The sequence below is a fragment of the Phodopus roborovskii genome, unplaced genomic scaffold, assembly GCF_943737965.1.
Source record: "Phodopus roborovskii unplaced genomic scaffold, PHOROB, whole genome shotgun sequence".
NCBI classification, from domain to species: domain Eukaryota; kingdom Metazoa; phylum Chordata; class Mammalia; order Rodentia; family Cricetidae; genus Phodopus; species Phodopus roborovskii.
This window is the reverse complement of record NW_026126549.1, coordinates 13,419,480-13,443,550: the sequence shown is the minus strand read 5'-3', so window position 1 is coordinate 13,443,550 and position 24,071 is coordinate 13,419,480. Positions and strand designations below refer to the sequence as shown.

Here is a 24,071-nt window from a genome sequence, read left to right as displayed (position 1 = left end):
GAAACATGAGTTTCTCTAGTCAAACCTTTATTATCCTAAGACTATGAATCATCCATATATCCCAGGTATTTTTCATGTCTTAGTTTTGATGGTAAACTTGGTGTATACTAGGAAACCACTCTAACATTGTTCTACCTCCCAGCCTAAATTTTAGTTAAAAATATTTTTTTAGATTTAATTAGTTTATGTGTATGAGTACATGCACATGGTCGGAATAGACCATTATATTTCTTAGAACTAGAGTTACAGATGGTTGTGAGCCATCATGTGTGTACTGGGAACTGTGCCTGGATCCTCTGCAAGAGCAACAAATGCTCTTAACCTCTGAGCCATCTCTCCAACCCCACTTTTGTTAGTAGTTTGTCTTGGATCATTAAACATACATGTTGGAATCAAACTGTTAATACAGGATACTTACCATCTCTTCTTTCTTCTCCCCAGCTAAAGAAGAAACCTCTAATTAGCAGATAAAATTCCTGATTCTGTTCTGTAAATGGAAGAGATCCTTTTATGCTAGGAAGGATATGGGGTCAACCATAAAGTGATACAGGATGAGAAAAGAAGAACCATGAGCCGAGAGAAGTTGTGGGAAGTGAGAATTGAAACACTTACTCTGATTGGCAGTGAGTGGGGCTAGAGATGGAAGACAAACTGGTTTTTTGAGAGAAGTTGTGGGAAGTGAGAATTGAAACACTTACTCTGTTTGGCAGTGAGTGGGGCTAGAGATGGAAGACAAACTGGTTTTTTACTTTTGATCTCTTTCATTATTCCTAAGAAACCCAAGTAAAGGATATGAGTTGCTTGAGAATCTTGGTTGGCTATGGGAAGTGCTTCCTGACTACAAACTTGAGATGTAACTGAAAATTGTCTGTCCTAGAATTACAAAGGACCTGGAGCCCTGTGGATAGGGAAACTTGACTATGCCCATTTTGGTTGTGCACTTACTGGACACCTGTTCAAACAGTTTTAAAGTTATTTCTTCTGTCCTAGGGTTTTGGTGGACACCCTCATCACAAAAGTCCAAGATCTGGACAATTGAAACACACATTTCTGTCCTCGTTTTATTTACATTTTCTTGTCCTATGGTTTTTCTAAGGTGGGGAGCCCATCCATGTAAAAGGTCCTACTGCTTCTGGCTTGAGGATTTGATTTCTTAAACACATCCCAGGTCAACCAGAGTGTTAGAGTTTATTACTTTTCAAAAACCACACTCCTGCCAAGTGAAAGGAGAGAAGGGCATGTTTAGATGAAAGTGTGTGATCTTCAAATCCTGTAGTTTGTTGACGTTTTATTGCTCGATACAATTTCTCCTACCCTTCAGGGCATTTTGCTTAATGGTTTCCCAAGAACAGGATGACGAGGCTTCAAAGCAAACACAGGTTTCAGCAACAATACTCTTATTACAGTTTATATGAGTCACATGTCCCAACCCTTGTATAAATCTAAAATTTTTCCCATAAACACTTTTGCCCAGAAAATATAGTGAGCTCTGTTAACAAGCCATATTAGTTATCAAGCACTACCATGGAAATAAACCAGGTAAATCCCACAGGACAGATCTTTGTGGGGGGACAGAGGGAGGAGATGAAAGCCTAAACTAGATTTTAGATGTGCACTGTAAACTGTGAAAGTCATTCAGCAATGTCTGCCTATAGTTGGGGGAAAGCACTACTGTTGGGTGTGAGCCCCTCATTAAAGCAGACTGCCTCAAAGAGATGCCTTTAACATTAAATGTTAATAAATACACCAAAAGAGAGATGTATAACCCTAAGTTTTTCCTTCACGATTACCTACTTCATGGGTCAAAGTGAATATGAGCAATTTATTAGCTTAAAGTGGTGTTCACATCACTGAACCACATATACATCAATAAAACATGACTTTATGAGAGAAATGTATTTTAGTTCTTTTTACAGTTAAAAGACAAAGTGCCAATTCTTACACTTACAGAGTTATTCAATCCTTCTTTTTCTATTTTCAGCTTCTAGAATGGACTCCCCCTGAATCCTACATTTGTTCAGGATTGAAGACATGCTGTGGCCGAGTGGGTCTGTCTACACAGAAACATTTCTGGAAGTGCAGGCCCACGGAAATGATGAGGCCTAAAGAAAGGTCTGCCTGGCAGTCCTTTGTCAGGTTGCAATAATTGAAAAGGGTTAATGAGAAGAAGAAAAAGAGGAGGAGGAGGGGAGAGAGGGGAGAAAATGGAGAGAGAAGAGGGGAGAGAAGGGAGAGGGAAGGGGAGGGAGGAGAGAGGAGAGAGGAATCTCATTGTCTAGAGGGTTAATAAACAAAGGCGAGGAGTTCTTCTGCCTGGAGCTATGGACAAGTCCTAACTACAGAAGGGTGTTGGGAGGCTGCTGATCTTTAAGCCTCTGCCCAGTGTTTATTACTCAAAAGCAGAAAAGAGGGCGGCCTTGGCCTTGCAACAAGGTCTGGGAGCAGGCAGTGCTCCCTGCTAATGGTTTTGAACTGGGTTGGCTTCAAAGCCAGTCATCAACCCAGCCTGTAACACGGAGGGATTGTGGGGTCTGCATTTGAGTTTGGAAAGTGCTAATGTTTTTGAACCTCCATCTGACAGCCATTCTGCAATTCTCATTGCACAACAGAATTTTCAGTCCTGGTGTTTTCAAGTTTCTTTTCTTTTGTGGGCTTGGAGACAGACCTCAATGTTATTGTAACTTAGTTTCCTCCAGGCCAGATTTACTTAATTGGGTAGCAAATCAAGGAACCTCATTACTGAACATTTTTGTATAGTGCAGGCCATGTGCTACTCAGGGCTGTGGTATGTCTGGAAAACAAAAGAAGTTTGGGGAGGAAGCTTGGCCTTTTAAATGGCTCTGGAAGAAGGCTGAACGATATCAAATAAAGTAACTATTTTTAAATGTCCATTGGGCCAAAATAAATTTCAGCAAATAGTCTGAAAGTTAGAGGCACGATCTTTCTCGCTGGTGGCAGGTTTTATGCTTGGGGAAGAACAGTGGCCAGGCCTTTACCTGGAAGGCTGCCGTCACACACAGAGCAGAACGATGAACAGAATCCTGTCTTCTTCTGATCTCACTGCAGCCCCGGGATGATTGCTTTCAGCTGGGGCACTTTCCACACGCTGGCCATTGGTGGGAATGCAACACCATGGCATTCTTGCTCCCAGATGAGTATGAAAACCCAGACAAACACAGCACTTTGCACCTATGATTCTGGGGTGCTAAGCATACAAGACTCAGATACATGGTTCCTTTTACAGGTATCAGAAATTGCTATGACAGGGAAAAAAATCCTGTACACAGGCAAGTAAAGGCAGCTGCCATCAATGGCATAAGGGCTGGAAACTTCTCAGACTGTTAACATTCACTTTCTGTACTCACTATTCATCGTTGGCACTTTGAGAAAGGTTTAAATTATTTTTTAATTTTGGGTATGCATGCAAAGGTAGGTGCATGTGAATGTGGCTGTCCTCAGAGGCCAGGAGAGAGTACTGGATTTCCTGCAGCTGGACTTAGCAAGCAACTGTGAGCGCTGATGTGGGTGCTGGGACCCGAACTTAGTCTTAACTTCGGGGCCATCTTCCAACCTTGCTAGTAACAACTTAAGTGTGATTATTTTTTTAAAAGAACATTTCTTACAACAAAGATAGATGTTAATAGTAAATGTTAGAAGCAATAGGAGATGAAAAAGTAAGTAATTTGCATTGTTTGTATTAAATTACCATAAATATGGGGAATGATGATTCAAAGGAGAAATTAATTTGTGGGGAAAGACTGGAAGAATTGTGAGTTTTTCACAGGAATAGCAAGTTTTTTTGTTTTTTGTTTTTGTTTTTTTTTTTTTTTAAATAAAGCAGTCAATTGAAGAGGCAACTCTCCTGTTTCTTTTTGAGAATTGACTCTTCGAGATCAGGTAATATGTTCTCTCCATGTTGTAAGGTGAGTTTCCACAATCATAAGCCACCTCCTCCACTTCATCTAAGTCTCTTACTCTCCTACTAGGTTAAGATCTGGCCCTTAAACTTGGAATTTATGGGGCATCAAGGAATATAACATAACTCAAGTTGGGAAAGGAAATCAAGTCTTTCTCTGTAAGTTATAGGGTTCATATGTGATTGTACTGAATTAACTTTTGCTATGAGGTCTGTGCCCCAACCCCCTCCATCTACAGAACTGAAATCACCAGCCCTGATGGCCTCCTACCCACCTAGCAATGGAGGAGAGGAGGCAGAGAGAAAAGCAAAGGCCAAGCCTAGTGCTTAGGGGCCTGGTCCTCAGAGCAATGTGGGAGAGAGCAAGAAGGCCACAGAAGCCAGGTCATCAGCTCAGGGCATCTGAAAAGTGGCTGTAATATGGTGGGAGATGTATAAGAGATTTCCTGGGAGACATAAGGGGGGGTGAAGGGAGGCAGGGTAGGCAGAGAACTCTCTGGAGTGCAAGAGATGGAGAAGGACCACTGGGGAGAAAGGGCGTCAGCAGATGGCACAATTGGGGGAAGTTTCCACTGGTGGTCAGAAACCCAGCCCCCCTTAGAAGAGACCCCCCCCCCAGGAAGGAAGCTCTCATCACTCAGCTGTCTTAGGAGTAAAGATAGATGTGAACGGTTTGCTCATAGTAGGATCTTTTCTAAAGCACACTACATGGGGAAATCAAAGCCATCAGAGGAGGAATGCTGTATGCACATGTCACAGTGAAAATGCTGAGGATTTAGGATTCTGTCCCTGTATTTGAGTCACAGCCAGGAGACCCACTGAATAGCATAAGAAACTCTCTTCTGAGTATTTTCTACCTTTCTATGGGTGGGAAAACATGGATTGGTCAAGAGAAGGCTGATTGAAAGTTTTGAAGTTTATATGAGCTTTGACAATCTGCTGGTAATGGTGTCTTGCTGTGCAGGTAATACTGTACTTGTATCTGTATTCCTCCTTGATCATAGCAAGCACACAAGGCCACGGGATCTCTTGGATCTCTATATACTTGTCTGTCTCTATCAAATTCGAACCTTAAAAGTCATTTGCCTGGAGTCAGGTGTGGAGGCACATGGCAACTGGGAGGCAGAGACAGGTAGATCACTGAATTTGAGGCCAGCCTGACTATAGAGCTGAGTTTCAGGACAGTCAGGGCTATACAGAGAAACCCTGTCTCAGTAAAAACAAACAAACAGACAAACAAAAAAAGCTGTATGTCTGTCTCAACCAAATGCAAGTTGATTCTTCCCTCTTTTTTAGCACTGACCCTCCTATCCCCACCTCTTATATTATTTCCCGATTCATTCTTTATACATAACTTTTATGTGAGGTCTCTCATCCTTGGTGGACAATAAGTAAATTGAAGACAATTTGAATGAGCAATTTGAACAAAATATATGTAAGGGGTACGGTTTTTCCGCCTGTCGCCTCCGGTCTTGTCCCGCTGCAGTGCCAGCCCCAAATAACACACAGAGACTCTGTATTTGATACAATGTTGTTGGCCCGGTTACTTGTTTCTTATCGGCTAGCTCTGCCTTAATTATTAACCCATTTCTGCTGATCTATGTATTTCTCTTACCGGGGATCTCTTACCGGGGAGCCGGCGGCATACTGCTTTCTCCAGACTCTCCATCTTGACTCCTCCTTACTACTTCCTATTTCCTCCTTGTCTCCTAGTCCCTCCTATCTTCCTTTCCTATTGGCCAACAGTGCTTTATTATTAACCAGTATGAGAAACATATATACATAATGGCATCTCCCATCAAATATAGGTTTATTATCGAAAGTAAAAGAAGCAGGCTTAGGTAGGTGTGGTACAGTGGGGACATTTATATTTATGCCACTCAGCATATTTGAGAAGGTCTGGAGACACAGTAGAATTCACAGATGCATTTTAATCATCAAGCAAGGATAGGAAATTAAGGACAAAGGAGGGTGATATAGGATTGGCAAGATGGGTATTCTAAAAAAATCTAGACAAAAGATTGCTACTTAGATTGAGTGCAAACTTCACTTTTGACCTTTTTCTGGCAGGCAAGAGGAAAAGGAAAGCAAGTAATATAAGGCTCTTATTAGCTAATAAAAAGCACCAGGCCAGTTTTTCTATGAAGGCAGATTTCCCTCCTAGTACTAACTCTAAGAGGAATTTATTTTATGGCCCCTTACGGAACTATTGGCTTTTTAAAACATATGATGGTTTCAATAAGTTTTATAAAAATATATATGAAAACATTTTTCTATATGGCCATTTCTTATATTGATTTTTGATAAATGCCATAGTATGGAGGTGATATGTTTTTGGAGACTCAAGATATAATTCAACCATCAGCAATGAAATGAAGTTGATGAATTACATCTGGGATCACGGCCCAGGGAAGGATGATAGGAATGGTGTGTTTCAATAATCATGACCACAGGCTATTTTAATATTAAGTGTCAATTTGGCCTCATTAATAAGCAAATGAAATTGTGAATAGAATATTGCAAATAGAATATAAATTGGCTTGAATTTCTTTAAAAATTTCTCTGAACAGTTATGCCTTAGCATGCATATTTTGGCCCTGAATCTCCATGATGGTAGAGTTGTCTAAATTCCATATACTAGAACTGATTATAACAAGTATTAAGGGAAATAAACTACTCCGGGGGAAGTAAAATTGTTCTTAAAGCCATTTAAAATACCATTTGGATTAAGCATCAACTGGAGCCTAACAAGTTTCTTTTGTATAAGTTTAAGACATGTTGACATGCTATCACAGACTGTATATCACAGTGAGAAGACATGATCTCAAGATTGGTTGCAGGAAGTTTGTTTCAGATACCTTAAGATCATTACCCACAGAGGGGTAGGAAGAAGGAATTGACTGAGAATATGTGCCAAATCCACAATTTGCTCTGGAGCTGAGATGGCCTCCTGGAGTTGTCTAGAGCTGGGTGAGTTGTCTAGAGCTGGGTTAAGGAATGGGCCTGTGTGCTTTCCACTGAGCCATCATGGAGTTTCTAAGGAGGTACATATGCTTGGTCAAGGAGAGCCTCCTCAGCCAAGAGTGACCCCTGAAGAAGGGCTCTGGGCCAGTGGTACTGCCCGCTGGCATCTGGGAAATATGTTCTTATATCAGAGTATTACAGTATGGGATTTTACTTGTATTATTTTCCATATGAGCTAGCAAAACTGACTTCAATTCTGGAACACAAGCGACATTTCTATGACCTGGGAGTAAACAGAAAAAGAAAGAAAGTAAGAAAGAAATGTTGCTTTAGTCTAGTGGTCTGATACATATTCCATTCTGTTCACTGAATATATCAATTAGAGCCTGGGAAGCTATTCAAGTAACTGACTCCTCCCTCCCTCCCTTCCTCCCTTCCTTCTTCTCCATCCCTTCCTTCCTTCTTTTCTTTTTTTCTTTTTCTTTTTTTTTTTTTTTTTTTTTTTTTTTGCATGAAGCATTTGTCCTCATAGCTAAAGAGGAATACTATGCCAAGGGAAGAAGAAGAATTGCATACAAAGCCAGGTAAATTGCTTCCTCAACAAAATTTCCTTAAGCCCCTTGCCATGAACTTCATGTCCTTCTGTCATGGGCCATACACAGCTACATGTTCTAGGAGTCTAAATTAACTTTCATGATCTCAGACTTGGATGTTAACTTCTGGAGCTCTTTTGTTTGAGTGTCTACTTCATAGTGTTGGTGTAATCACTTTGTTGAATTGATAATCATGTAGTGATTGCTTCTCTGACATTTTTGACAAGAAGGGAACATCTTACTTTTCAATACAAACCTGCACATTTCTGCTTCCTAGAATTCCTTAGCTGTCTCCTTTGATTATAGAGTGATGGTTAATCTTGGTTGTCAACTGGAACTATTTGTCTCAGGTCAGTATACGGAAGCTGATAGACTTGTGGTCCAAGGGAGTCAGGCTCCATGTTGAGGGGAAGCAGAATCTGGCAGTGTCATTCCCATGGTACTGGTTTTACAGATACAGAAGGGGCAAGATTGAGAGGGATCCAGGAGTAGTGCTCCATAGTTTCAGAAAGCAGCTGAGGACAGGCAATGTGTGGCTTGGTCAGATCCCCTGTAAAGTGGTCTGAGAGGCCTTTGTTGGCAAGCTGTGAAGGTAAAAGTCTAAGTTACAATGAAGATAGCAGAATATTAGAGGTACTAGGACCAGGGGACATCTACTGAGAAAAGGAACATGCACAGGATGGAACTGGCCCAAGAGAAAGGTGATGTGGCTATAGGCAGCAGTGGAGGAACAGTAGGGGAGGTGGAGGGACTGATCTGTTAAGTCCAGTTGGAGTCCAAAGATTACGATAGGAAGCCCAGATGCCACACATGGAATTGTGGGGTTTGGTCTTTTCCCACCTGGATTTTACTCTTGCTTTGTTCTAATCATTCTATGCTGCATCATGACTCTTGCATTTGCAAGTGGGAATGGTTGTTCTGTCATTATAAGTTGAAAACATACAACTTGTCTTTTTGTTAGGAGCTCTCACTTTTTAGAGATTGTTTTTAGTCTCAGATGAGATGTGGGCTTTGGATCTTGACACTGTTAGAATTGCTAAATCTCATTGGAGCTTTTGAAGTTTGATTATATTTTCATTGTGAGATGGCCATGAAACTTTGGAGACAAAGAGTGGGAAGATTGTGATTTAAAGTGATGTGTTTGATGAGGGCTCTATGATAGCATTTAAGGTAGTCATCAATCTCATTATAGGGGAAGGGCATTTAAGGTAGCCTCTCTACTATTGCTTAGATTATTAGTTTGGGTTATCCTTGTGGATTCCTGGAAATTTCCCTACTGCCAGGCTTCTTGTTAAGCCCATAATGGCTCCCTCTATCAAGGTATCTTTCCCTGCGCTCCTTCTCTGTCCTTTGCCTAACTCAACCTGCCTGATTCTCTTTATAATGAGATTGATGATTACCTCAAATGTCATCATAGAGCCTTTATCCAAGAGCAGATGGAAGCAGAAGCAGACACCCACAGCTAAGCACTGAGCTAAACTCCAGGAATCCAGTTGTAGAGAGGGTAGAGTGAGGAGCAAAGGGGTCAAGACCATGTTGGGGAAACCCACAGAAACAGCTGACCTGAGCAAGTGAGAGCTCACAGACTACAAGCTGACTCCTGGGGAACCTGCTAAGACCCAACCAGGCCCACTGAAGGTGGGTATCAGTTGGGGCGCTTGGGCAGTCTATGGGGCTGCTGGCAGTGGAACCAGTATTTATGCCTAGTGCATGAACTGGCTATTTGGAGCCCATTCCATGTGGAGGAATACTCTCTCAGCCTAGATACAGGGGGCTGCCCTAGGCCCTGCCCCAAATGATGTGGCAGACTTTGATGACCCCCTCATGGGAGGCCTCACCCTCTCAGAGGAGTGGATGGGGGTGGGATGGGGAGATGGTTGGGGGAATGGGAGGGAGGGAGAGGGAACTGGGATTGGTATGTAAAATAAGATTGTTTTTAATTTAAATAAAAAATTAATTAAAAAATAAAGTGATGTGCCTGAGTGTCAAGTTAGCAAGTGTCAGGTTATTGTGATTAACCACATTTTGTTGGCTTGATGGAATAAAATAAAATCACCTAGGCTACTACCTTCTGGGATTACCTACAAAAAAATCTCTCAATTTGGTTAATTAGTATGGGTTATTTTTTTCTCTGTGGGTGACATATTTCCCTGGGCTGTGATCCTGGACTGAATACATGAAATTAGCCAAACACTAATATTTGCTGCTGTTTGCTCCCTGGTTGCATATAATACCAACTCCTTCAAGCTCCTTCTGCCTTGATTGCCCTAATCTGCTTGAGCCTCACTTCAGTATGTGAGCCAAAATAAATGTGTTCTTCCTCAAGTTGTCTTTGTTAGGGTGCTTCACCTCAGCAACAAGACTAAAATAAGGGGTTTCAAGGTCTTGTGAACAGAGGCCAGGGAAGAATGAAACAAAAAAGTTTGGGAGATGACTTTAGAGTTGAGAGGGAGTAAAGAAGGGAAAAGAAGTTGGAGAATAAGGAGGAAAGGGAGATTTGTAATATTAAAAGGAGTTGTCAATATCTGCTTAGGAACATCCATATGGTAATGCTGAAATTTTGTTAAGATTAATAGATTTATTGGTTCAATAGAAGACAGGAATCAATTCCATAAGAAGTCATACCAAACTACTCAATGGTTAATGGGGGAAAGCATAAGACCAAAGCCAGCCCATCTGCCCTTGAAAGTCACAAGCTGTAGACAGGATGACTTTCATTTTATGGGGAAATAGTGCTGCCTGCTGCGATGAATTCCTTATGCTCACTTAGCCTTATCAGTGTAACATAAACTCATAGGAAAGCATGAAAGAATAAGCGTTTAGCCCACTTGTATTAAAGAGGTTCTGAGGGGTTTAAGCACGTTTGCATAATTATCTTTTTGTGTTATGCATCACCATCTTGTTATAGTTACTCACTTTTTGTGTTTGCTTTTTGAAATGGCATTTCACTGCGAGGCCTTGAACTTGTGAGTGTCCAGCTTCTGACTCTGGAATGCTAGGATTACAGGCATGTATGTGTCTCCATGCCTGGCTTGTGTTTTTACTTTGAGGGGGAAAATTCTTAAACTATTCGTGTGGGGGTGGAGTTCAGTGGTAGAGAGCATTTGGCTAGCACGGGTAGTCTCTGAGTTCTGTCATCAACACACACACACACACACACACACACACACACACACACACACACAATCAAATTCTTATTTGAAGACAGCCTCGAGAGTTTTATCCCCACTACCAAACCCCTGATAAACACCTAGAACGTTCTCATTAGGAGTGAGGTCTTTGACACTGTTTAACATGAATAAGCAACAGGAATTCAATCTGTTGAGTGTGGCGAGAGTTTGGTATCTTATTGTTTCTGAGAAACATTCTTAATTTGATGTGTTGAACTTTGGCAATACAGGTCCCTTTGGAGACATAAAAGAAGCCAATCTTTACAAGATGCTGACAGATGCTGTGATTGTTTTCCCCCTGCCCCCCTGTGGAGCCAAGTTTCCTACTCTGCTGCATGCCATTAGGCATGTTGATAGAGCTTTGCTCATTTTACTAGCCCAATGGGAAGGGGAAGCTGGGGCAGGGGCCCCAAAAGTTTGCTAGCTCAAAGGAGCCATGCTTGCTCCCACTCTCTTTCTATAACACGCACACGTGTCTCAATTCCTAGAGAAAAATAAGTTTCCATTTTCATTTTGTATATGTTGTATGAAACTTTGTGATGAAGAAAAGTCTTTGCTAATGTCAAGCCTCTCTAATTTATGCTTCCCAAGGAACTAGAGCAATAAAGACATATCCATGTATGACAAGGGTCAGCATTTTTAGTGACCAGCAATACCATTAGCTAGAGAATGTGTGGGTTTCAGGCCAGCTTGTAGAAGTCTGCTCAACCTTCCTGATTTACTCCTCCTGTTGCTCTGCCATACTCATTATCCTGTGATCTAAATGTTATTTTTACACAGTTGAAGTGTAGAGGTTTCTAGGTCGAAGTTCATTCACTCAAACTCTTGACATTTCCTTGTTTATGCTTTGCCTGCATGTATGTCTGTGTACCATGTGCATGCCTGGTGCCTGGAGAGGTCAGATCACATCAGATCTTGTACTAGATTTATAGCTGGTTATGAACCACTGTATGGCTGTTGGGAACTGAATCCTTGTTCTCTGTAAGAGCAATCAGTATTCTTAACCCCTGGGACATCTCTCCAGCCCCTCTTTGTTATGTTTAATTATTCTCTGTATTGCAAAAATGCTTAGACCCTTCACCTTCCACATTTAAAAACAGTTTCAGAAGAAAATTGGGACCTCTTGGGGACAGAGGGATCACTTTTTGGAGATTGGGGCCAAGAGTTATATGTTACTTCCTTATGTGGGTCCTGTGGCTTCATCTGTATCAGACAGGAAACAGGAAGTTGCTGTTCATATGCATTTACCTAGTGTTCTATGTTAAAATCTCAAGTAATAGTATAAAGAAGGAAAATAGGGCATGAGTGACAAAGTCCCCAAACCAAGTGAGGATACATTGACCTCACTGAAACTTACAGATGTCTTGCATTGTAGACTGCTGGAAGTCTACAGACTTTCTTCCTTTCTTCTTCTTCTTCTTCTTCTTCTTCTTCTTCTTCTTCTTCTTCTTCTTCTTCTTCTTCTTCCTCTTCCTCTTCCTCTTCCTCTTCCTCTTCTTCTCCTCCTCCTCTTCTTCTTCCTTCTTCTTTCTTCTTCTTCCCCTTCTTCTTTCTCCTTCTCCTCCTTTTCCTTCTTTCATTTTTTTTTTTTGAGACAGAATTTCTCTATGTAGCCTTAGCTGTTCTGGAACTCACTCTGTAGGCCAGGCTGCCCTCTAACCCATAGATATATGTCTATCTGTCTCCCAAGTGCTGGGATTAAAAGCAAGCACCACTACTGTCCAACCAGGAGCCTTCTTTTGAGCTGTGTATGTAGGTTGTTCTTACCATTTTCCAATTCACAAGAAGGCAACATTGCTTGTCCAAGACCAAAGAGCCATCCATGGCTTTGTCCCAGGAAGATAACACAGCATAAGATTGAAGGATAGTACAGCAAGAATGATGAACACGTTTTTTAATTTTTACTTTTTATTTTGACCAGTGTCTCATCTGCTATCAACTAGTGTTGTAAACTTTGGACACAGAACTTACGTGTCTTCAAAGCTACATTTCTAATCTATGAAATGGGAACAGTGATATCACCACATAGTGGCTGATGCATAAAAGACACTCAAATATTAACTCCTATATGTCATCGTGTCTCATTAAATCAAGTTGGCCCACATTTGCAAGCCTAGCCTTGCAGATTCAGACATTTGGCCTGCTCTGTGCACACAGTGATCCACATTAGATGGCAGGGCCATTTCAGGGATATCACTATAGCAGTATTTGTACTACTCCTGCTGGTAAGAAGACAGTCTGTTCTTAAGCAACAACCTGAGTGTCTCATAGGCCACAGCAATACTTTGAAAATAAAACTCTTGTAGTTTCAACAGAAATGTATTTTTCCACGATAAGATGAACCTTCCTGTAAGTCATTGCTTATGGGGATTAAAGGGGCTATGTCAACAACAAGGATGTTATGAACTTAGGCTCCACACTGTCTCCCACAGGGATTAGACAAGTCTCATGACGTGTTGGAGGCAGAAATCAGTGACTCAAGAAAGGACTAAATCTTTAGTTGTCATTAGTGTTTTCCCATGTCAACGCTGCCTTTTAAGAAGGCAGAAGGACGCATTCTTGTCTGATCTTTCTGTGCTTAATGAAGTATAGAATGTTTTATTTGACCCCTCCACTCCAGGAAATGAGATAAACAGACCAGTTTGTTCTTGATATCGAGTGTCAGTCAGCAATTAAAATACTTCCAGAGCCTTTTAAAAATCAGAATGTCACAGATTTAATAGGAAGTAGAGGCCCCGTGCTCAGACGTGGCTATTAACAATGTTTAAGTTTCTTTATTAAAAAAGTAGAAATGACAGAAAAACACTCTTGACAGAAAATAATACCAGCGACCTAGCCTCACGGAGCTGAGCCAAAGCTGCCCTTGTTGTGTAGGAAGGAAATATCACTTAACACCAGCAAATCCTCATGCAACGGACAAAAACACCAATGGTGTCAGAGCCTGGGGGATGTGCTTTGAGAAGGCAGCATCAACCGAACTTCAAATGCTTCAATGCATACATTGCCCAATCATGTTTTTAAATAGCATCTGGAAAAACAAAAAAGTTCCTTGTACAGATAGGGTCCAAAATGTATCTGAGAAAGAGTCTCAGGTTATAAACTTAAGGCATCCAGATATTCTGTTCTGCTGGTGAGGTGCTGTTTTATTGCCACAGTGAGTCATCTCCAGGAACTTCCAATGGTGGCCGTAGGGCATGCATAGGACTAATAAAAAAGATCTATAAGAAGAGTTCTTTTGATTCTGGCTCAGCAATGTGCTTTCTGCTGTAGGTTTTCTTCATGTTTCGATTGATGTCATTAAGCCTAAGTAGAAGAGAAACCACAGGCCAAAATTAGATAAAACTATGGTCAAGTTACAAGGCGATGCTACTAAACAGCTCACCAAAAATGGAAATTATCTATCTCCAAACCATCCTGAAGAGCACTTCATTCCAGAAGGCACATTATTTGCTCTTCATATAAGCCACTGTTTAACTGTAATGAAAGCAGCCATCATGTTAAAAATGCACACTTACTGAACACATTTGAATTTGGCTCCAGGAGCAATTTCTTAGCCACACTGATTGGAGTCCAGACACTCTGTAGTCAAGGGGACTTAATCAGAGAAAAACATGATAGCAGGTATAGTGCTGGGCTTGAATGGAAGCAAGAGGGTTTTTTGTTTGGTTGGGTTTTTTTTTTTTTTTTTATAGTTTCCTTACAAGGAATCATTGGTGACACTTTGAATTCCACAGAAAGCTGGAGTCATTTAGGGATGATTGCTGAGGGGCATGTTGAAGGACTGAAAATAGGTGAACATGTGGGAAATAGGAAACTCAGGAACGTGAGTGCTGTTTCCTGCTCAATACTTACTCTCTACTAGGTCTGTGGAAGAGAAGACAGAGGGACAGACAGTTTTTGTAAGTGATTTTTTCCTCTGGATAAGATACATTCATCTTCACGAGGTATTCGATGTGAGGTATTCGATGTGTCCTGTTTAAAAGCTTCCAGAAAGGAGCTAGCCTTTGTTCCTGGGCAAGCCTTTCCATACTTAGCAACTTACTGTTGCTACACAAGATACAATCACGTGCTGCTGGTGGTGGTTCTAACACTTGGATGCGGGACAAACCTAAAAGTGTGGCTTTATGATCTCAAAACCATGCTTGCTGCTTGCTTACTAGTATGACTTGGACATGATTGGAGTGTGTCCCCTAAGGGCTCATGTGTATAAACTTAAAAGCAACTATGGAACTTAGAGGAGGATATCTTGGGGTTCCCCCTGATTGAGTCCTTGTGGGTTGATAAGAAGAGACAGTCAGGGATGTAGTTCAGTGGTAGGGTGTTTGGGTAGAATGCATGTAGTCCTGGGTTCAATATCCAACCCTCAGGGAGACAAAAAAAAAAAAAAAAAAAAAAAAAAAGGAGGGAGGAAGGGGAGGGGAGAGAGGGAAAGGATAAAATAGGACTTACTGTTAGACTGAACTCTAGAGCCAGACTGTTCAAATTCAAACCTTGGCTCCATAATTTATAACCATCATTACTGTGTAATCTTGGGCAAGATGCATAATCATCCATGTCTTTTTCCAGTGTGCAAAATGTGGATAATAATAGTATCTGTCATATACATCATTGTAAAGATTAAAAGAGCAGAGATGTGTAAAGCATCTGGAATATTTTCTGAGCTATTTCAAGTGCATTCGTATTTTTATCATCTATAGTGGGATGCCAGTAGAGGACAGGGAGACTGACCATTTCTACGAGCATTGTGTTTAGAAATACAGACTATTAGCTGGGAGTTGGTGAGGCATGCCTTTAATCCCAGCACTCGGGAGGCAGAGGCAGGCAGATCTTTGTGAGTTCAAGGCCAGCCTGATCTACAGAGTAAGTTCCAGGACACTCTCCAAAGCAATACAGAGAAACCCTGTTTTGAAAAACAAAACAAAACAAACAAATGAAAACAAAGAAAGAAAGAGAAAGAAAAGAAGAAATATAGAATACTGAAGAAAAATTGAGAGAAAAGGGCAGAGCAGATTCAGAATATGTGTAGTGGATGAGGGGGAAGTGCTCAAGATGGGCAGCTTTTTTATTGATTACGTTTGTTCTTGGACAACTTCACACATGTATATAATACATTCTCATTACTTTCTCCCTCAATTCTCTCTTCTCTCCCCAATTTGTACCAGTGTGCTCCCCATCTCTACCAGTTCCTCTCTGAGATTCATGCTTTTGTTTGTGTCCCGTTTAATTTAAGCATTAGATTGGAGGAAGCCACTGAAGGGACTACTAGTAGGTATGCATCTGAAAACAGCTATTCTCCACCTCAAATCTATCAGCAAATAGCTCCGTAGAAAAGGGTGGGGTCTCCTCAGCCCTTCTGCCATATTTGCCAGACAGATATTTTTTTTGGTTATTATTACCCATATGTACTTAATATAATCTTGATGAAAAGTCAATTAAATAAGTTAAAAAGTTTCTTTCTAGGTTAATGATACTATAGCTCATCCTTTGAAAGGGCATCTTTGCTCTGAGATAGGGGCTTTGAACACCCTCAAGAGGACCCTCTTTCCACATGAAAAACCTAGTTTGATTAGAGAAAGCCAAGGCCAAACCAAGTAAACTGCTGATTTGAGACATTTAATATGAAAATAACTCAGTCTTCCCTGAATCCTTCAATTATTCAATCTTCAATTGCCAGAATTCAAAAGTATAAAAGTGGGCAATTCTGGCACAAAACATTCAGATAATTGTTATGCCTTGATTTCACTCTTGGATATGAAATCACATTCTAAGTGCCCACAATTAAAAAGGAGGAGAGCCTTATATTTAAATAACTGGTTTTCAAGTGTTCCAGCGTGCTGAGTCATCTAGGCACACACTGTATTTCCACAGCACGTGGCGATCCTGCAGAAACTTATGGGATCAGTGTGCCATGGCCAGCAGCCTGCCTCACATTCCCCCTGCTAACCAAAAGAGGAGTTTGCTAAGTGTCTGTCTTACAGTTTTACTTGTAGCCTATCTATGCTGTTTATCTATTGAAAGGTGTCGTTGTGGTTTCAAATCAAATGTATACTATCATACTCAAATTGAAGCTTACTGCAGAAGGGGTATATAGGATCCAAATGTATCCATAGAGCATAGTAACCCTCCCCCCTTCTCCATAGGATACTAAGGACAAGATTTTGTTCTGCTTTCTTTTCCTCTTTTTTTTTTCTACTTTTCCTCTGTTAGGCTCCTTTACTTTCCAAATATTTATTTATGAAGCCTCTTCCATATGCCAGACACTGGGAATACAAGGCTTCTCTGAAGGGTGACTGCTTTCGTGAGCTCTGGTGTTAGTTTTTATTCGGATCCTGTCTAAGTTCAGAGACAATTCCTTACTTTGAGGAAAACGTATTTTTTGTGTGTGGGAGTGCACGTGTGGGTACATTTACATTAGTAGAGTTGTGAGTACATACACATGTGTACACACGTGTATGGAGGCCAGAGAATACCCTTAAGTGTTCCTCAAGAGATGTCTAACTGCTTTCCTGAGCTTGGGGTTTCTCATTGGTTTGGGTTCATTGGTTTTGGTTGTCTGGTTGGCTATGGAACAGGTTGAGTCTACCTGTCCATTGATCTAGCACTGGGAGTACAAGCCTACCACTATGATTTTTTTTTTTTTAAAGTGTGTGTTCTACGTTCAAATGTTCATGTCTACCCAGCAAGTATTTAACAGATTGAGCTATTTTCCCAGTTCCCCCAAATATGTGCATTGTTGATAAAGATGTTAGAAGAAAGGCATGGCTTTGTCAGCTAGGAGTGGTGGTACATGCCTTTAATCCCAGCACTTAGGAGTCAGAGGCAGGTGGGTAGATCTCTGAGTCCTAGGCTAGCTTGCTCTACAAAGCAAATTCCAGGGCAGCCAGGGTTGCACAGAGAAAACAGTCTTGAAAAGAAAAAATTCCTTTTACTGAATTGCTTTGTCCAGCCTTGACATGAGGGTTTGTGCCTAGTCTTATAACGTGTTATGCCATGTTTGGTGTTTATCCCTAGGAGGCCAACACTTTGCTGAATGGAAACAGAGAAGCTGATCTGGGAGAAGGGGAGGTCAGGCGAGGAGCTAGGAGGGAAAACTTTGGTCAGTCGGTTAGGATGTAATGTATTTGAAAAGATGTGGCTCAGACAAGGTTTATCTGTGCTGATTTCATTCAATCCATGCATGTCTAAAATTCAGCCTTCAGAGAGGTTATGGGTAGGCCTGTTCTCATAATATCCGAAGATGTCCTTAGTAATGACAGACTTATGGTATAGATATGATACTGGAAGACAACTCTATTCCTTGGACTTAATTCATAACTGGGACCTTCAGGAGTGGGAAAAACAGAGAGAAGATGGAGAAGTGAGCTTTTGTCTTAGGACTTCTATCATTAAGTTGGGTCAGCATGCTAAAGAATGCATTCTGGTGGGGTGGTTTTGGTTTTCAAGGAAGATTTCTCCTTTCTCCTCTATGAGCAATGGCAAGCAGATCAGTGACACAGTGGACATCAGTCCCAGCCCTGGGCCCAAACTATCACACTCTTTGAAGCAACACTGGGCACCTTGAAATCAATGTAAGATGTTTGACATTAGCTCTTGGCTCTGGATATATAACTCTTAATGTGGCTATAATTCATGAATAATAAATAAAAGTCTAGCAGTTTTGACTGCTTCATGTATTTTTTTTTTTTTTTTTTTTTTTTTTTAGGAGTCCTCTGAATCTGGTGCTAGGATTAGGGTATTAACCCTTCAGAAAACAGTGCCATGTGGTCAGAGAAGGTGTTATTGGAGGTAGCCAAGGACTGGAACAAGCTTCCTCAGGCAGACCCAAACTGGCTTTTAAGATTAGTGATTGCAAATATTCCCCCGGAGTTGTAAAAACTCCAAGTCAACTTATCCTCTGTAAGAAAATAGAAAAGATGCATCTACTCCCTGTAAATCAAGTCATCTTCTGGAGTTGAGCAGCTAGGAGGCTGTTTTTAAAGGCCATTGAAATCTAGACTCTTTGATAGTCATCCTGTGATCAATTTAGAAAAATAAGTAGTCATCAGAAGCCTTGTATAGAGTTGAATGACAGTCTTTAAAATGCTGTATTTATTATTCCTACTTTTTTCTTTCTCTTTCCTTCCTTTTCTTTCTTCTTTTCTTCCTTCCTTCCTTCCTTCCTTTTTTTAAATTTATTTTAATTTTTTTCTTATTTTACATATCTATCCCAGTTCTTTTTTTCTTTTTTGAGACATGGTTTCTCTATGTAGCTCTGGCTATCTTGGAACTTGCTCTATAGACCAGGATGGCCCCAAACTCAGAGATCTACCTGCCTCTGCCTCCCCAGTGCTAGGTTTAAAGGCACATGTGTGCTGCCACTATCCGACTCCCTACTTTTTTTTTTTTTAACTAAAAAAAGTTGAAAACAAAATGCTTAGAAACTAGATTGTGATTTCAGAGTCCTGGAGCTAAGACCACTGTCTAATATCTGCTAACAAGAGGCTCAGTAGCAGGGAGCTGTCAACATCACCACCCAAAGTCAAGGCAGCCCTCCACTATTTCAAGAAGCCGCTTGACCTTATATCAAGATTTGAAGTCACCACTGATCAGTGATTGCACTCAGGTAAATGCTGCGGGAACCAGGTAGAGTTGATTATGTATTATCCATTTAAACATTTCATTCTAGCCTCAGTTCCTTAGAGGAGACTATATTTCAAGTAGAGAGTGACATTCTTGGCTCTTCCATGGAGTGGGACAGGCTTGTGCTATCTGTGTACATGTGATACAGAGAGACTGGGAATAATTTATTCTCTCCAATATGAAAAACAAACTAGACTTCTTTTTGATGGAAACCCATGCTAAACTAAAACCATAGTAAAATATATATGAGGATACAGGGCAGTGAGAGGAAGAGATCTGGGTGCTTATTTAATACACTGACTATAGATACTGCTGGTGTTTTCTAAGCATTTGGTATTGAATTCAAACCTTGTCACTGCACAAGGCCAGTGAATCTAACTTAATGACTGAGTCTTTGGAAGGACCACTCTTGAAGTGCAGCAGGCAAGTACTCTACTCATCTCAGACATCCAAGTGGCCCTATGACCTCATTTTGTGCTCTGAAGTTTTCTAATCCTATTACAATAAAATGCCCAGCTTTGTTCCTTTTCTTGTGAAAAGACGGGGTGAGATATTTCTGGCAGGAAGAGTCTGTTGCGACACTAATTATCTTGTTCCCAGTTGCTGTAGGAGCCTGGAAGAAACGAGAGGCATTTTCCTCTCTGCTCCCAGGGAGTTTGCCAAGTCTTTGTGCTGCCTTGTCTCAGGGACAAAGGCAGCATTTTCCAGACATGAAGAAGACACATCCAACCCCTTGACAGGCACAGGAGAAGGTATAATAGGGGACTAGGAACAGAAGCGGGATAGTGCCAATGTTCGGAAGGACAAAGAGCTTTCCCATCTCTAACACTGGCACTGAACAGGGACCTCTGTCACAGGATGACTGGAAGCAGTCCTGGCTTTGCATTTAGACTATCTGCTAGTGTCAGCTGGTCACTAGTGACCATTAAGAGTCTAAGGTTGTTCCTTCCATGCACTGAATTAATGAGACCCCTGATGATATCTCCTAACATGACTAATATTTGTTTCCTATCCAGACTGGACATAGACATAAACAGACTAAATTTGATCTATGGAGGGGAAAAAAAAAGAGAAAAATCTGGAAATTTAGTATTTTGAACTAAAATGTGTATGTATAGTAAACACATTCTTTGGGGGATTTTGGAGGAATGCTGAATACCATGTCATGGTTTTTAAATTATTGAAATGTTTTAGAACCAACAGTTTGCTTTTAAAATGGGTTTTGAGGTTAAACACTTCTCAGATAAGCCAGTCAAAAGGCACTGATCACATTATCTTAGGCTATTCCCTGTCACTTCACCCACTTCTGCCAGGTCTGCAAACACATGCCCAAGGAAGAGTCCCAGTCACTGGCCACGGGCTCCTCTTTCTTGTACATACATAGTCCATGCATTTGGACTTATGAACATTTTGCTGGAAGAAGACCCTTATTTTATCGGTAGACCTTCATTGGAATGGCTTCTGGACTGGAAGTGGTTCACTGTGCTAAGCGAGAAAGCTTCTGCAGAGGCAGAGACATGCTTCTCCCGAGATTAAGAGAGGATGATGAAAGTCTGAAGCCCCAGCTCACACTCCAACTTTTCTGATTTCTGTCGGATAGCTGACTCCCTCTACCTATGACTAAACCTAATTTCTATTCTTACTTGGCACCATGCTCCCATAAAATGCATATTGAAGTCCAAAGTCAACTGAAAAACATGGTGAGTTTGTGCACAGAGTACATTCTCCCGACTGACGCTAAGATAAAGCCCCTCCAATGGCTACCAGTACCTTCTCAGGACCTAGTTGCCACCTGAACCCATGTCTCTCTGGTGGAGAGAGAGTTGTAAGTGTCTTCCCCCTTGGTGTTTATCCCCTGCTTAAAAGTGTTGCAGATGCATCATTTCAAAGCTCATGCAATGCCAAGCAAAGGCATGACAGTGCCTCACAGTGCACCGCATGCCACATACCGTGCATAGTCACGCAGATGCTCTTCAACCAGCACATTAGAGGGAAGATGGATACAGCTGCTGTACATCCCCTAGAGAAGTGCAATTAAGAATTATCTGAAGACATGCAACAAGCTCATCCCATGCACAGGTCCCGGTTAATGCAAGGCATGCAGGACACATTAGAGGGAAGGTTCTTGGGAAACTGTGGAAATGATTTTAGAGCTATTGCCGATTCTGAGACTCTTATTAAATTATTTAGAAAAAAAATAGGCTTTAAGTTTTTAATGCAAAAAGTCTGGTATCTTAGCTGGAGTGTATCCTTTTTAGATGAAACAAATACATGGTAAAGTGTTTCATAGCAACTGAGTTGGTAGATGAGTTAAGTCAGTGATGAGGCAGCTGAACAGATATTAACTAAAACTGGATTTGGTATCACAGTAAGAAATACAGACTGTTCTTAAGACTATGTTTAACAACCCAACGAAGAAAAATGGTAGGCTTTGGACACTACTGGGTGGTTTAGTAAATACAATAGTGAATAGGCATTCCTTCCACAGGAAGATTTTGCATTTTGGCTGCTATATTGTTTTTGGTGGCATGGCAAGCACAGAGCATGCAGAAATCATTGTCTAAAATGTTGTTCCTATCTGTTCCTCATGGGATGTGAATTACAGATGGGTTTCCAAGAAATGCTGTTATAAATGACTTCACAGTGCATCCTACCATCTCCTATATACTGGCAAGCACTTCAGTCTCTCCAGTATCTAATCAACACTTAGAGGTCTGTGTAGTATCATGCCATGTGGCAGTCCCTGGGGGTGGGAGAGATTCATTTCAAAGGTCATTTGAGTTGAGTAGTTTAGAAATAGGGTTTCTGTTTATGTGCCTTTAAGCTGGGCCTGGGAGTACCCAGTCCACAAGAACAAGCTCTTCCTCCCAAGGCCGAATCAGTGCCAACAAAGGGCTGACTTTATGCTGACTGGTGGTTTCATCTTGTATAAATGCCTCCTAGCTTACAATCTCTAAAGCCCTAAGCACAAGAAAAAGGGATTGGACTTAATTGACGATTATTATTATTTTTTTAACCCACTTCTCTTTAAAGGAAGTGAAAGGCTATATATTTTAACCTGGAACATTTCATTACAAAATATATGGATTTTTGAAATTTGGGGTGACCCTCTGAAGGTGGCACAAGTCAGTAACCTGGGCTTTAGCAATAACACAATCAATGAAAAGTAATACAAGCACAGTCTGCAAATAGCACTCACTGCCTTGTTCTTTCCTTTGCTAGCAGGGCTCACAGGGTTTCCCTTGTTATCTGCTGTCTTCCTTCCAAGTGATGTTAAGGGCAGTGTGCAGGTCTTCAGCTGGTTGGCTGGCTGGTAGTTATTATTGTTGTTTTGATTACCACTTAAAGTCTCCATGATGGATCGGAAGGTTCCAAAAGGCCTTTTCATGTGTTCCCCTGATTCACTAGTCCTCTGGGGGGCCCTGCCCTTATCTCTGTCTTTTTCTCCATTTAGTTCAAGGCTAGTTTGCTCTGCTTGCACAACAGGCTCCTCAAAGGTAACTCGGAGTTTTGAGTTTTGGGATGTTCGGCGCTTGGATGATGGAGACTTGAGGGCACTCTTGGGGCTGGTGGCAATTTTCTGGGCAGTGGAGCTGTCAGGACTGGACTGACTGGGGTCTCCAGAAGGCTGGGTTGGAGAAGTCATCCCTAAGCCTGGACAATGGGAGTCCAAGTCTGGTTCACTGCTCTCTGAAGTGGGAGATGGGCTGTGTCCATCCAGGGATTTGGAGGCCTTCGTACTGAAAGGAAACCTGCGTCCTGATGCCAGAGAGTGTTTCTTTATCATTAGGTGTAAGCTTTCTGTGCTGTCCATATTCTCCACACTCTCCACAATGGGCTGTGGCCTGGGCCTGTCTGCTTTTCTTACAGGAGTATTTTTGGGGTCTTCGGAGTTGTTTGAGTCAGTATCAGATTCGCTCAATGATCGCTGCATCAGCTGCCTCAGCCTGGCTAGCTTCAGCTCCCTTTTCTCTAGAGGTATCTTTTTCAAATTCCTAGAGGATGCCTGAGCATCTTGGAATTCCAACGACAGCTTTTCCTGGGTGCAGACATTCTCTGATATTTCTTTCCCCAATAACTGTCGTAGGATTTTATCAGAGTCTTCATCTTTTCCTTTGGTTCTAGCCCTGCTGGATGCTGATAAGCTTCCAAGAACTTGTATTCCCTCCTGGGCCCCTGGTTTGCTCTTGCCTGTAGCCTCATCATCTGCATCTAGAATTTTCCACTGGGACTTTCTAGAAGCTGGTGAGGAGGGTGAACTGAAAGGAAGATGAAGGAAATGTGAGATGATTTCCTACTGCATTAAATGCAGCCATAAGTCCTTGCACGACCTTTAACATATTAAATCATAATGAACAATTTATGGAAAACAAGATTGGAGTTACTCAATGTTTTTTCAGACTAATTAGCAAAGAATCCATTCTATCTGTAGCCAGAGTATATCACACCCAAAACTTCATAGATACAAAATTTGTCTGTTGTATTGTTTACCTACCACTTAATATGAATTTCCTCACTTCTGTTTTCAACAAACTAATAAAGCTATATGTCCTTATTCTCATTTCACAGGTCAAGCAACAAAGGAGAACATGACTTGTTTGTAATTGTGGCATAAAGAAATAGAAAAGCTAGAGATCACTTCAGGTCCTGTGACCCCCCAGACATAGACTTTTCATTGTGATATCTTTTAATTTATTATAAGGGTAGACTGTTTTTTGTTGTTATTTTCTTGAAAAATATTAAATACTAGAGGAGGATTTGAAGAATACAAATACCCAACAATTCAAATACCAACACAACTGGTATTAC

General features: G+C 41.2%; 1 protein-coding gene across 4 annotated transcripts in view; it reads right to left on the bottom strand.

Annotated features, from left to right (window-relative positions):
• Positions 1 to 13,334: 13,334 nt before the first annotated feature.
• Positions 13,335 to 24,071, bottom strand: part of Sncaip (synuclein alpha interacting protein) — a 136,614-nt gene continuing 125,877 nt past the window's right edge. For 3 of the 4 annotated variants that reach the window (XM_051200814.1, XM_051200815.1, XM_051200816.1), the window contains exons 10-12: positions 22,462 to 23,521; positions 21,212 to 21,282; positions 13,335 to 13,946 (exon numbers count right to left, since the gene is read on the bottom strand). In XM_051200814.1, coding sequence (XP_051056771.1) covers positions 13,862 to 13,946; positions 21,212 to 21,282; positions 22,462 to 23,521 — 1,216 coding nt within the window. In that variant the 3' untranslated portion in view covers positions 13,335 to 13,861. The remainder of the gene's footprint in view (positions 13,947 to 21,211; positions 21,283 to 22,461; positions 23,522 to 24,071) is intronic. The other variant, XM_051200817.1, reaches the window with a different exon arrangement.